Here is a 12,916-nt window from a genome sequence, read left to right on the forward strand (position 1 = left end):
TGAATAAGCAGCACCTGTCTGTCTGCCACAGCCTTTTAATTATAGAAGTGGCAAATGTAAACTTTGTTTTCACACATAGCTTCTCCATTTGGAATGTATTTCTGTTGAATAAATCATGACATTGTGTAATATGTTATGTACAAAAACACTGTTTTTGGAAAGTGGAATACTGATGCTCTGGTTGACCAGAATATGGAAGTGTACTGTTCACTGGACTTTTATATATATAAAAAGAAAAATATCTGCAAAAACGGTGCCATAAGCACCATTTCTCCAGCTGTCACTCTACGATTAGTACTATTTTCCAAATACAGAATATATTCCATCTCCGAGCTAATCCATTATAGTGACTTCCACAAAACGGTTACATGAAACATAATTAGACTAAGCTACAATTAGATATGCTTTAATAGCAAGCAATAGTGCATATGCATATTGTTTACAATTTTTTTTTTTTTTTAGTCACTATAATTTTGTAACACTGTTTATATGGTTCAGTAACTCATTTACTGCCTGAATTTTTTAAATGTAATATAACCCTTACTTTGAGGGCTACTTCAAGCATAATAACCATTTCAGTGCACATACAGATATTAACTCTACCTCCAGCAGCATCATTGACCATGTCAGAACAAAAGTTCAAGGCTGGCTAATGTCAAATCTGTAGAATTAGCATTTGACGGTAGCATGCTGGCACCAGACTGCCAATGGCAGCACTCCCCCGACCATGCCCCACTGTCCTCCCCTCAGTCTGCTTAGGAAAACAGTGTTTTTGGTTGTAGTAACATTAAGAAATAATATAATACACAAAAAATACATACACTATTGCCATTTTATTGTGATAGATATATATATATATAATATATATATAATATATATATATATATATATATATAATAAAGCAAAAACACTAAACAGTTATTTAGTAAAGTGTGAATTTATAGTGACATTTCAAATTTAAGATCAAAATAGCCAAACTAGAAACACTCTGGCTGAATGTCAGCTACTCTGGCATTAAACCTGAAAATCACTTTGAATTCTCACTTCTTTACATAACCCTGAAAAATAAGCTAGATATAAATGACAGGTTGCACAGAGGACGATTGTTACAACTAATATAGTACCTCGGAGTGACTCGAGTGAGCTCATCAGAAGGGTGCAGAATCCGACAAGTGGTAAAGGTGTATGTGGAGTTTGTCTGAGACATGCACTTCCCAGGGTAGAGTGCTAGACAAAAGAAAAATGGGAGAAGATAGATCACTAGTTTGTATTTATGATGGAGAAAAAGTTACAGAAACGTTATTTCAGATTTCTTATATTCCTTTAAAGAAGCAGTCTTTGTATTTGACCACAATTCTTAAGAAGTTGATGACTCACTTAAAGACAAAAACAGCATTAAAACAACCAGAAAATGTTATTTTTTTTATGAACAATATTGACAATCTGTTACTGATAGATTTAAAGGGACACTATAGTCACCTGAACAACTTTAGCTTAATGAAGCAGTTTTGGTGTATAGAACATGCCCCTGCAGCCTCACTGCTCAATCCTCTGCCATTTAGGAGTTAAATCCCTTTGTCTATGAACCTTAGTCACACCTCCCTGCATGTGACTTGCACAGCCTTCCATAAACACTTCCTGTAAAGAGAGCCCTATTTAGGCTTTCTTTATTGTAAGTTCTGTATAATTAAGATTTTCTTATCCCCTGCTATGTTAAAAGCTTGCTAGACCCTGCAAGAGCCTCCTGTATGTGATTAAAGTGCACTTTAGAGATTGAGATACAATTATTTAAGGTAAATTACATCTGTTTGAAAGTGAAACCAGTTGTTTTTTTTCATGCTGGTTCTGTCAATCAGGGGAGGTGTGGCTAGGGCTGCATAAACAGAAACAAAGTGATTTAACTCCTAAATGACAGTGAATTGAGCAGTGAAATTGCAGGGGAATGAGCTATACACTAAAACTGCTTTATTTAGCTAAAGTAATTTAGGTGACTATAGTGTTCCTTTAAGTAGAAAAATAATTCAAGTCATGTAACACAATGTGAGCAACCAATCAAAAAGTGCCAGTTGACACCGTTTTTAAACATTCTCGAATTTAAAAAATGTTGGACGCTCTAAATTTTTTTTTTTTTTATTTCAGGTGACAAGTCATATCTAACTTACTGTGGTAAGTAATCTATACATTTTGGGCCCGCTCCAAGTAGTGTTTTGTTTTTTTTAAGGAAGCTGTTTTCAGATCAAGGCAGTTTAAAAGCGGTCTGAATCTGATAGCAATTTTAAAGCCTTTGCAGCGTTAACAAGCTTTATGTTCCCGGCTTGCAGTGTCTGCAGTGGTTAATCATTAACATCTACATTGCAAGCAATAGGTGGGCAGTTAAATTTGAAATATTATACCAACAGGTTATATATCCCCAATTAAAATTGTTTTTAAAAAGTCACAAGGCAGACACAGCTCCCTGGTGACAATTTTATTGTGCTTCAATTCATGTAGCACGTAGTTAAAAAAAAACAAAAACACTATAGTACACTCAAGGCAGATCATACTTGGACTGAATAATGCCCACAGGTAAGAAGCGCTAATTTAGGGCTCTAAATTGTAAGAATACAATCAACTTATTCTAGAGTTTAGCGATAAGGTGTTACTAGTGCACCTACATGGATTTGATATTAATAAAGTTAGATATCAAGTATGCGTACTCTTCTTTCAAAAGCTAAATTACATGTCAGCACAGCTGTGGGAAGAAATGTATACTTTTTAATATTTACTCAAGCACCATGACCACGTAAGTGATTTGAAGTGGTCATAGTGCTTGGAGTCTGTATATGAAGTTTAATCCTATTGCTGCCACAGGTGTAAATTCCCCTCCAGTAGCATCATTAGCCAGGTCAGAACAAGGAGTTCCAGGATGGCTAATGTAAATTCTATGCATACATGGTGTGTCGTCAGCATGTTGGTGACAGACCACCAGTGACAGCAGGCTCCCCTGCCTGTGCCGCCAACTTCCTTAACTCGGGACGTCCTTAATATTCCTTCCCCTCCAGCAATTGGGAGTGACAGCAGCAGAGGAGCATTGGGCTGCTGGAAGAACTTGACATCAGCCATAGAACACAGGCAATTTTTTTTTTTTATTTTTTTTTGTTAAGAGTGACTCTTAGGAGTAAACCTTTAAGGTATTTTTTTACCCTAATTTTTCAATAGAAATCAGCACTTTTATAATGTTATGGCGCTTGGAGTGTTGTTTTAAACCTAGGACCAAAGGGTAACACGGGATTGTAGCACTTTTTGAATATAGCCATTTGAAAACATTATTCAAGACAACCATTATTAGGATTGTTGCGACAGAAAAGTTTAATTAGATGAGATTATGCAGATATTCTTCCCTGAGTTTTTTTTCCCCTTCATTTTATGAAACTTTGTTAACGGTTTAGGTATATGTAGAAGTAACCCATTTATTGGTAGAATGGGTCATGTGTGATCTGGCACAAAGAAAATTCAAAGCATTATTCGTGAATTCAGAAATATATTGTATAATAGAAACCATTTAACTTGTAAAGTTAATACTAACTTTATGTGCTCATGTCTATGCAGCATACCGGTATCTAAACCTGGATGGTACGTACAAAGCATGGATAAAAAGATAAAAAAAAAAAAACTCAGGAAAGAAGTTTTTGGTACAGAAGTAATCTCTCTATATTGCAAATCCAAAGAACCATTTGAAAAATCAATTTTATTTATTTTTTTTTTTTTTTGAAAGACCAAAATGTATTCAATTCACGTTTGATTTGATGTAAAGGCTGCTAAAAGTAGAGTCAAGCAAAGTTCTGAGCAAAGGAAAAGGAAGAAAACAGATTTTCCTTTTTATACCAAGACAACAGATTGGAAAGAGAAAAAAAAAGCAGATTAAATTGGTTAGCTATCTTAACAATTCTGCATACTGCACCTTAAACAGCGGCACTCTTCAATGCGTCATTGGTGACTTGCGCCCTCAAAACGGAAGCTTACAACGGTCCCATACATGCATACGATTAAACACAAAATCACTACTTTTGCAACCATCCCTTACTAATTACTGCAGATTTTTAATCGCTCACTATATATCACAGGGCACATCTAAGAATGTATTTTTTACAACCCAAAACCTTGCCTCAAAACTTCCTTTCATATCAGTAAGTCAATCACTTTGCATTACGAGGAACTTTTGCACCTGAGCACAACTAATTGTGATTTCTGCCAAATGAACAAAAGCTGGGGAACATTTATTTTACTACCCTCAAGAACAGCACCTCCATTCTTATTCTGACATGGTTAAATATCTACAGCCACTACGATGTTTGGAGTAAAATACAGCAATCTGCTACAAAGATCTGTCCTATTTTGTTTTGTTTTGTTTTTATTTAGTGTATAAAAAGTTTATTTTTATACACTATAAAACGTTTATATATATATATATATATATATATATATATATATATATATATATTTATTTGTTCTGTGTCCCATTTTCAAGTCACTGTTGCAAACAAAGGTGAAATGCTAAAAGGATCACTCCCATCACCATAACCACTGCAGCATGTGTAAATGGTTATGGTGCCAGTAGAGCCCCAGCACATCCCCTAATATAAGTAGTCAAATGGTTTGCAACCAGGACAAAAATAAATATTTACTAAATAGCTCTATTACTTATATATCAATAACTTTTAAATGGGGCGTAAGGCCAAAAAAAAAAAATCTAAACAAGCCAAACATACAAACAATTAGAAATTTATTGTGAAAAGAAAAGCATGGCATATCTATTGTAAAGAGATATAACAAAACCAAAATGCCAGCATCTGGAAAACTGTCATAACCTCATAATATATTTGTGTCTGGTAACGCACAATTTATCTGGTGAGAAGGGAAGCATCAAGGATTCCGTGTGAGTGTGTTTTAGAACAAACCACGCAATCAACACAGACAAAATAGATCAGATGTATAGAATATTTTGTGCATGGTGATTAAAAAAAAAAATTGAAATCTGCATATGCAGATGTCATCTTAATGGCATATACATTTCAAATCATTTTTTACTATAGTAAACTCTTCGTACTGATGACACTTGTTAATCTGATTTCCCTGGAGATTTCCTGCAAACTATAACATTGCATTCATTAAATGCATAGAACTTCTTAAAAGATCTAGTTACATGCATCACTGAGACAACTCTCTCCTTCAAAGTCTTCAGTTTTGCATGAAACAGTTCCCTCTCACTGCAGGCTGATAAGAAGCAGTGAAATATTACTTTTTTTTTTCCCTTTTAGGTTTACCTGCTGCTTCTTTTTCATGCTTTCTACACCCACTCCATTGGGGACACTGAACTTACCAATCGGCAATAGGAATGCTGAAAAAGTGCATTGGGCAAGCCTGACAAACTTATACATGTGCAGTAGCAATAGCTCTTTTGCCCCTGTTGGGATGTTGCAAGATGAAGAGAAGGTGTCTGATCAGAGTCATCATGCAGAGCAGGTTCCGATGCTGGGTTTCACTCTGCTGCTGCACAATAATGCCCTGTTTCCACCATTAGAGAACTGGTCTAAAACCGAGAAGGGTGTGTAAAAGGGCGTAGGGGGGACGCAAAGCTGAAGAAACTCTCCTAGCCGATAGTGTCCAACAATGTTATCTGACCAAGTTTATAAAAGTTTTTCTTGCATTATTTTGGTTTGTATATCTGTTTGCTTGCTGGTTTAAAATAAATTGCCAAGTGATGCATGCCCCTTTAATATACAATGTTATTATATGAAATACCACGATGAGGAAAACTTAGACATTATGTATGTAAAGGTTATTTAATCTGCTTGTTGATTATTCCGCTACTGCAAGGTTTTTCTCATTTTACTGAATGCCTACCAAAAAAAAAAAAAAAATTGTGAAACAAAACGACTAATTAGAAATGACGACTGTATTCCCACTGGCAAACTGGAACCATAAGCCAATCGAATACAACCTGCATTCAAATCATGGTCCGTGACCAGATAAAAATGCAGATGATAAAGTAATGACAGACTACCCAAGCTGATGTACAATGCAGACAGGCATGTGCCTTGAATTTTACAGACATTTTGAACTTCTCAATACAAATAATGAATTGGCACTTGTCAAATCTTTGCACAATCCAATAGCCAACTAATCATTACGTATGGGATGTGCTTTTATTTATTTTGTAATTTACAGTGTATGGCTGTCCTGGCACAGTCAGACCATACTGTTTCAATAATTTAACCCTTGCAGAACTGGGCACACACTAAGCTTTATGAAAGGATTGCCAAAGGCAATGCAACATTTCTGTGTAACTATGCCAGAGCTACAAGAGGACATGTGGCAATAAAACATAGAATTGTAGAGAATCTCGAGGAATTACACTGGACAAAATAAATAAAAAAATTAAAATCTTGAAAACTCTTTAATGTATCCTTAAAAAGCAGTTTGCAGACTGTCAATGGGATTTAAATACATTGTTACAAAACATTAGTGCAAAGAATTATTCATCAGTGCAAAATATATCAAAAATAAGTTCATATTTACAGATATGTACAAAGTAAAATTTGGCAACAGTGGCAAATAAAAATATATATATATATATTCCAATGACTTGTTTTTAAAAAAGGTTTGTTGCGTTTAAAGGAGCTATTTTAGCACTCACTTTATGGAGAAAGACAGACAGTTTTTTTAAATTTCACCAACAGAAAATAAAAGCACTTTAATTTTCTCTTGTTGTTGGCACACACTGCTAATCAGTATAATTATTATTTTAGGGACAATTTTCAGTGCACATGATCATGAAAACAGGGAAAATGAAGTCAAATGGCATGAAACAAAGTGAAAAGCCCTATTGTTGGCTAATCAATGTACATTCCATGGTACTTCACAATGAGTTAAGTCCCAGAAATACCTGGGGCTTAAATCTGAGAAAAACAAACGTTTACGGCCACACCCAAAGAAACCTTTTTATTTTGACAATTCCATGCCTCCCAACCTTCCTGATTCTGGCAGAACAGCCTGTATTTTCAGGTTCTGTTTACCTTAGTTCCCGCCTTTGGGGAAACAAGGGAACTGTCCCCAACAAGCATAGCATGAGCACAAACTGTGCGCCCGGCATGGTCTGCCCTTAATGGGTTGTGTGGCTTGGTGGGATCATATTAAACACATGGCTAATTATTGTGGGGGGAGCAAAAAAAAAAGAAAGCACTAATTTACTGCCACCCACTCCACTAAATTTAAAATGTAGGTCTCTCTGTGCATGTATTAATAGACTTCAGCTCCTAAAGTCTCCCAATAATGCCTGCTTTATATAAAATAAAAGAATATCATTCAGATGCCATAGAATACGAGTGTCACGAAGAGATGCGCTATGCTTGGAGAAGTGTTCAAGTCCAGCTAAGAGTGAAGCAGTTCCTACAGAAAATAAAGATCCTGTTTATGGTTATCAAAAATTATATAGTTCATTGCTTCAGTAGCCGTTATACCTGAAGGTGAACCTGTAATGACAGGTTTACTTTTAATATATCTCACTTTAGGGTAACTAACAAATAATTGTTAAACATTTTGAACAATGCTTAAAGTATAATTTATAATTATCAGTGTAATCTTCATCAGAAATCTCTTTAACATTCTCATTCTTTGCCATAGAAGCAGTTTGTCTTCATTTAATTCTGCATATGCCAAATTACGGAGTCTGGCAAAAAAACTACGGTAAACTAAAAAAAACAACAAAAAAAAAAAAAACACAAAATATGTACAGTAACTTATCTTGGTTGAATTGATAGTAACACATCTAAAGTTGACTTGTTTTTTCTTGCTTTCAACCAAGTCTTAAATAGGTTCATCATTCTAGTACTTTACAGAACATTGTAAAATAATGTTCTTATGTTTGGATCAAAGTTATACACAAGGAATGAGTGTAAACCACTTTACAGTCAATAAGTGCATTTGGGCAAACCTTCAGACAACAGAGAAAAGCCAACTTTCATTTTTGCAAGACCCAATATTTTAGCAGCCTTTCCAAAAAATAAGTAAATTAAAAACCCACAAGATGTAGAATTCATGGGACCTGCAGAATAAGAGAGATTCACAGTTAATAACTGAGCAGCTCAATTATCATATGCAGTTACACATGTGTGAAGATGTTTTGGTGTAGACGTGAGAATGGCCCAATACTCAATATCTTCTAAAGATGTCCATTTTACAGGACGTAAGGATAATCCCTCACCAGACCCCTCATCATCGTCTGTCGCTGGCTCTTGCAAATCTTCTGGGACAGCCTGAGAATGACTTGGACAATTCTTGCTGTCTGACACAGTCACTTGTGCTTTTGACCTCTCACCTGAGGTCTCTGAGTGCTGGACGGGAGTCGAGGTAGTTAAACTCTTGAAAGGAATGTCACCTGTCTCATCTTCTTCATAATCTGCAAAGCAGTACACATCCTCTTGGTCCAGGTCTAGAGTTCTGAAGCCTTTGGTGACTACTCCAGGCCTTGGATCCAGAATTCCTCCCAGGTTGGGCTGGGCCAGCTGCTGCCAGTGATGTAGAGTTGCAGAACCTGAAAAGTATTAGATAGGTCCAGTGTCAAATATGTGGAAAAGTCTATTCTAGTCCATTAAGGCTACGAGTATTCTTGAATTGAAACAGGAAAAATATACATATCATCATTAGCAGCACACAAAATACATTTCTGTGTGTGACTCCTATGTTAGAAACCAACTGGAAGAAAATAAGGGGAATATTAAACAATCCCATATTGTGGTGAATAAATCAATTCTAGAGGTTCAACTAGCATGGACTCAAAAGATTTCATGAAGAATTGTATTACTCCTTTTAGGGCATACACACTACACAATGAAGGCTAAAAGAAATTATATGGTGTAAGATGTTCGTTGAATGGATCATTAAAATATGTAAAAACTTGTTTATTTGACCTATTTTAATATTTGTAGCGCAGTGTGTACATTTGGATTATTAAGTAGGTGACAGAGAGATGCATCAATGAAGGGTAAAAGACAGAAGATATGTACCTGACCACACTTTTTGTTTCCTTTATTATTACTACACAAGTACCCACAATTTTCTGTTTCCTTACACAAACACGTGTTAGCCTTTGAGTTTGATATGCTTGCTGTAGAGCAATATCACGGAATGTAAGCCAAAATAAAAGTGAAGTAAAGATGCACATAAACATAAAACGTAAGCTTGTGCAGAAAAAGAGTGTTTGGGAAAAGACAGTTTGTGATCTACTTTCAGTATATCTAGCGGTTCTCTTCCTCTCCTGCAAACTAATTGCTTCCCCTTAAGGCGACGTTGTCTATCCTTGCGCTTAATGCAACACAATGGTATTTAGTCACCATACCTTGAACCTTGGTAAATTGAAACTTAAAAATGAATTTTGTACAGGCTGCACCTAAAACTAAATTGGACACTTTCCCTTTAAATTATCAGAATTATTTGCATTTATATAGGACAACCTAATCCGCAGCACTTTACAATACCATAAAAGAAAAATTTAACAATAAATTAGATAATTACAAAATGTTACTGGAACATTAAGTGGAGGAGGACACTGTTCAAAACAAGCTTACAATTCAAATTAGGTATTTTGCAGTGAATTTAACATTGGCAAATTGTAGGCCATTTAGCTGAAAGCGGGAAAACTTTTTTTTTTCCTCCAAAAGCTAAACAGAATTTAGTGCACAAAAAAACTACAGCAGGATTTCCAATGCGTTAAAGCTATTTTAATGCTTGGAGTGTCCCTTTAAGCAAACAATTTAGTATTTGTGCATATAGCACCGAACACTGCAGAGAGAATGTTCTGCAACAAAGGAAGAGAGGCATCTAACAATTGAAGCGGGGCGCTTACTGGGTGGAAAACAGACTCTCTTGCTTATTGGCAAAAAAGGGGATGATCTGCTAAACCAATTCTCTTGCTTATTGACTTCTAAAAGATATACATACCACTGGTCTCAAGACACCCTGGGCATTTATAGCCTTGATGTGTAAGCATGGGATCAATAAAATAGTGAGTGAAAGTCAGTACCAAACGGCAAAAAGAAGAAATCATAAAAACAAACAGAAACAAAAGAGAAAGATAAAACAAATCATGAAAAAATGATGAAGCTGGAGAACACTAATGTAGTTGCTGTACCCAGTGGAATTAAGAATTGTCAAAATGTTGCACTCTGATAGCAAACCATACATGGGGTGTATTTTGGGGGGTTTCCTTACTCAAAACCATGGAAAAGCAGATACTCCACTAATGTATCCAATGGCCTACTAGACTGGTCTTAAGCTAGCTGCCTCCTCTAAAAGATTGTGGAGTAGTTGAAGACTCATTTATCACAACCCATCACTAATTAACATATGACAATGCAAACATGAAATAACAGAAGAAAAGAAAACAAAAGATGGAAACAAACTAAGGAAAGGTATGATGTGAAGATTTTATTGCAAGATCAACAGAGATATAAGCAGAAAGGCATTACAAGAAGACCATCTCAATGTGCAATGTCAGCAAGCATGTGGAGCAGGAAATGTTCTACAGAATATATTGCAAGCGGCCTTGAGAATGAGCACGCTCTTAAATAAAATTTAAAAAATGGTTTGCTTTTCTATTCACATGCACCTCCACTCAGAGCACAAATGTATTTATGATTTACCAAACGTTTGAGAAAATAAGTGATCTTTATAATAATATTTTTATTATTTCTATGAAGTACATTGTTCACAGCTCAGCTTGGTAGTTAAAATATCCTGCCAATTTTTTTTTTTATACGGACATTAAATTATTTCCTGGCTTATCATTTCAAGACGCACTATTACATGTCACCATATATATAGTTTTGTCAGGAACATCTGTTTAATTCTAATATGAACAGTGTACTTTACAAACGCTCAATATAATGCTTTAGCATGTGAGCAATTCTTCCACTATAAACGTCTCACTCGTGACTCGTGCATTAGCCCTGCTACTAAATTTGAATTAAGTTTTTCCTTAATTCTTTACAGAATAATAATAGTGCAGAGTAAACACCACATTTTGGTTTGCCACATGTGCTGTATTTTCCTAGAAATATAATTTCTTCATATCAATGTTGCATGTAGGATAAGGAGAGCATTTTCAATGTATGGCCCACCATCATGAAATAGTGATATGAAAATATGCTGGATCTAATAACCATATTGATAACAGGGAAAGGGTAAGGATACCAGTACTCTTCTAAAAATGGCTAAAAAGGGAAATCATAGTAATAAGGTTTACACATATCAGAATATTTCATATTTTAACAAAAACGCAGTCTTTTTCTGGATATTCCAAAAAGACTCAAATATGACTTACAAAACATACATAAGTGCTTTTTGTGCTACATGTATGGATTTAATTCACACATCAATTCGAGTCTGTAACAGGGACAAATGCCCAAAATCTTCAAAATTGCATTAACTCATTACAACTTATTGTTAAGTAAGTAAGAAACCATGGTTGCTTGGCACTTTACTGGCATGGGTGTTGGATTGAGAACAATGAATCCAACATTGCTTCAAAAGATCTCAAACCAACAGCGTGGATGGCTATCCCGAAAATAAAAAGAGCGTGTGTTGTTTAAAGTGCCTGCTTTCTGATAATGGATCAATGACCATAATGAATCACTAAGCAAAACAGAGAAGGGCCGGGGCCCCTTGTCACCTTCTAGGGGCTTCACGATCTGAAGTTTTTCTGGAAGGTAGGAGCGACTGCAATAAGACATTCCTGAGATTCCCGTGAGCTCTGAAAATCGTGAGTGAGTTCCCAGTGACATGATGCTTTCAGTTGGGGTTAAAGATCCACTGTTAAGCTCTCCCTTCTCAGCCAGGCTGCGCAGTTTTCTATCTTGATCATCTTCAAAGAACTTTCGCTCAAGAAGATAGTTCTCTCGACGAAGAGACAAGCGTCTGAGAGCCGTCTCGAGGTCATTAGAACCTGGTGTGCCAGGAGTGCCAGGCTTGTTCTTATCGCCATCCCTATAATAGAGAAAAAAAAAAAAAGTACACTTAACCACAAGTAAACTGTATGCCAATAAAGTTCGCTGGTGTAATTTCATAAATCATTGACAATTGTAATTTTGTTTTGTAAATGTAATTTAAGAATATGGTCAATCATTTTTGGTTTATAATTCGTCGAAAACAGTCAATCATAGGAAAAAATATTCTTGCTCCCACTAGCCCTAGTTTAAAGTGGCTCTGTTGGAGTTCTCTGCATATTTTGCAAAACCTATGATGGTGATATCACTGCGCTGCGTTAAGAGCTCCGGACAATATAGGCAAGTTACACTTAAATGATGCTCTCTGCCAGCGCCGACATCTTCAAACTAAAACTCCTGGCAATTAATCTGCCAGGAACCCATATTTGTTATGTAACTATGCAGGAGAGTACAAAACTGACATCTATGAAGGCTGAGCTAGACTGCTTGAGTCTCCATTAGAACGTGCTTCATGATGAGCAAAACAATGCCCTTATTCAAACAATGATCTCTCGCATGGACAGAATTTTATGACGATAGCTCTGCCTTTTGTCAAGTTCTCTCAACTTGAGTTTAACTATAAGCTACTTTGCCGTATATATTTTTTTACTTCTTTGGAAAGTAAATGAAATTCCAACGCAGTCTGTATGAGTATTTCAGAAAAAATGAAATGATCAAAAAATGTTTGGTGACCGAGCACTTCAAGATTCTAGTACAAGATTATACAAAATTCTTAGCCATTTATAGTTTTTTGTTTTTTCCCCTCCACCATTTGCAGATCAGCAAGTTGGTAATGCAGAGCTTCCAGTTTCATATTTCTAAAATCGTAAATAAGAATTTTTGCCGACGACATATTGTGTGTTAAATAAAATAGTTACTTTTTTTGTAATTTCAAT

General features: G+C 35.6%; 1 protein-coding gene across 7 annotated transcripts in view; it reads right to left on the minus strand.

Annotated features, from left to right (window-relative positions):
• The window catches only part of TRAK1 (trafficking kinesin protein 1), a 126,032-nt gene that overhangs the window by 18,745 nt on the left and 94,371 nt on the right, over positions 1-12,916 (minus strand). For 3 of the 7 annotated variants that reach the window (XM_063452088.1, XM_063452092.1, XM_063452089.1), the window contains 3 exons: positions 11,708-12,021; positions 8,243-8,572; positions 1,125-1,227 (listed from right to left, as the gene is read on the minus strand). In XM_063452088.1, the coding sequence (XP_063308158.1) occupies positions 1,125-1,227; positions 8,243-8,572; positions 11,708-12,021 (747 nt within the window). Of the gene's footprint in view, positions 1-1,124; positions 1,228-8,144; positions 8,573-11,707; positions 12,022-12,916 lie in introns of all 7 variants that reach the window. The other 4 variants (XM_063452094.1, XM_063452095.1, XM_063452093.1 and 1 more) reach the window with 3 other exon arrangements.

This window comes from Pelobates fuscus, chromosome 4 (assembly GCF_036172605.1).
Source record: "Pelobates fuscus isolate aPelFus1 chromosome 4, aPelFus1.pri, whole genome shotgun sequence".
Lineage (NCBI taxonomy): Eukaryota > Metazoa > Chordata > Amphibia > Anura > Pelobatidae > Pelobates > Pelobates fuscus.